Genomic DNA, 1,148 nt, shown 5'->3' on the forward strand with positions numbered 1-1,148 from the left:
TGAGGAAGTAAGTGGTCATCTCGCCCTTGCCCTTGACCTTGACAACGCCGCGGCACTCCAGCGCGTAGCCCTTGGCCGCCAGCACCTGGTAGAGGTCGGCGGTGACCTGGGGACGAGGGGGGGGGGTGTCAGCGGGGACACACACACACACACACACACACACGCGCGCGCGGCTGGGGATGGACAGCCGGACAGCCGGACGCTCACCTGGATGCGGTCGGGCACCCCCGTGCTGTCCATGCGGCTGGAGACGTTCACGGTGTTGCCCCAGATGTCGTACTGCGGCTTGCGGGCGCCGATCACCCCCGCCACCACCGGCCCCATGTTCAGGCCTTGGGGGGGGGGGAGGGGGGAAAGAGAGGGGCACGGTGTCATGGCCCCCCCCCCCAAAATGCCTCCCCCCTGGTGCACACGCGCGTGCGAGCGGGGCAGGAGGGGTGCGCGAGGGGCAGGATGTGCACGAGGGCCGTGTGTGCAAAGGGGGGTGGTGGAGCGGGGATGGGGTGTGCAAGAGGCAGTGTGCGCAAAGTGGCGTGCAAGGGCTGTGTGTGCAAAGGGGAAGGGGAAGGGGTGTGCAGGGGCCGGGGTGTGCAAAGCAGCGCGCAAGGGCCATGTTCGCAAAGGGGAAGGGACTTGCAAGGGCCAGGATGCACAAAAAGGTGTGCAAAGGTTTGCGGGCAAAGGGGAAGGGGCTTGCAAGGGTCGGGGCGTGCAAAAGGGCATGCAAAGGCTGGGCGTGCAAGYGGGAAGGAGCATGCAAGGGGCAGGGGCGTGCAAAAAGGCGTGCAAGGGCCAGCATGCAGGAAGGGACGTGCGAGGCCAGCACGTGCAAGAGGCTGTGGCAGCCCTCGCTCACCGATCTTCATCTGGAAGTTGTTGAAGGAGTGCTCGTTGATGTACTTCATCTGCTCCATGAGGTGCATGGCGTAGTCGGCCAGCGCCGCGACGTGGCTCCGGCCCTCCCGGTCGTACGTGGTGTCGTTGAGGCCCGAGGCCGCCATGTAGGTGCTGCCGATCGTCTTGATCTTCTCCAGCTGCCGGTACTTCTGCTCGCTGATGATCTGGGGGAGCCAGACGGCTGCAGCAATCACCCGACCCGGCCCCGGGCGCATGCTGCCCTCGCGCCGCCCCGCTGCCACCGAGGGCTG

The 1,148-nt window shown here is 66.6% G+C and overlaps 1 protein-coding gene across 1 annotated transcript in view; it reads right to left on the reverse strand.

The window, feature by feature from the left end:
- Position 1: 1 nt before the first annotated feature.
- The window catches only part of ADCY6 (adenylate cyclase 6), a gene marked incomplete at its 3' end in the record, with an annotated part of 10,596 nt that continues 9,449 nt past the window's right edge, over positions 2-1,148 (reverse strand). The window contains exons 9-11 of the mRNA XM_026084992.1: positions 857-1,145; positions 208-332; positions 2-106 (exon numbers count right to left, since the gene is read on the reverse strand). Coding sequence (XP_025940777.1) covers positions 2-106; positions 208-332; positions 857-1,145 — 519 coding nt within the window. The remainder of the gene's footprint in view (positions 107-207; positions 333-856; positions 1,146-1,148) is intronic.

Source organism: Apteryx rowi, unplaced genomic scaffold (assembly GCF_003343035.1).
Source record: "Apteryx rowi isolate R43461 unplaced genomic scaffold, aptRow1 scaffold_657, whole genome shotgun sequence".
NCBI classification, from domain to species: Eukaryota; Metazoa; Chordata; class Aves; order Apterygiformes; family Apterygidae; genus Apteryx; species Apteryx rowi.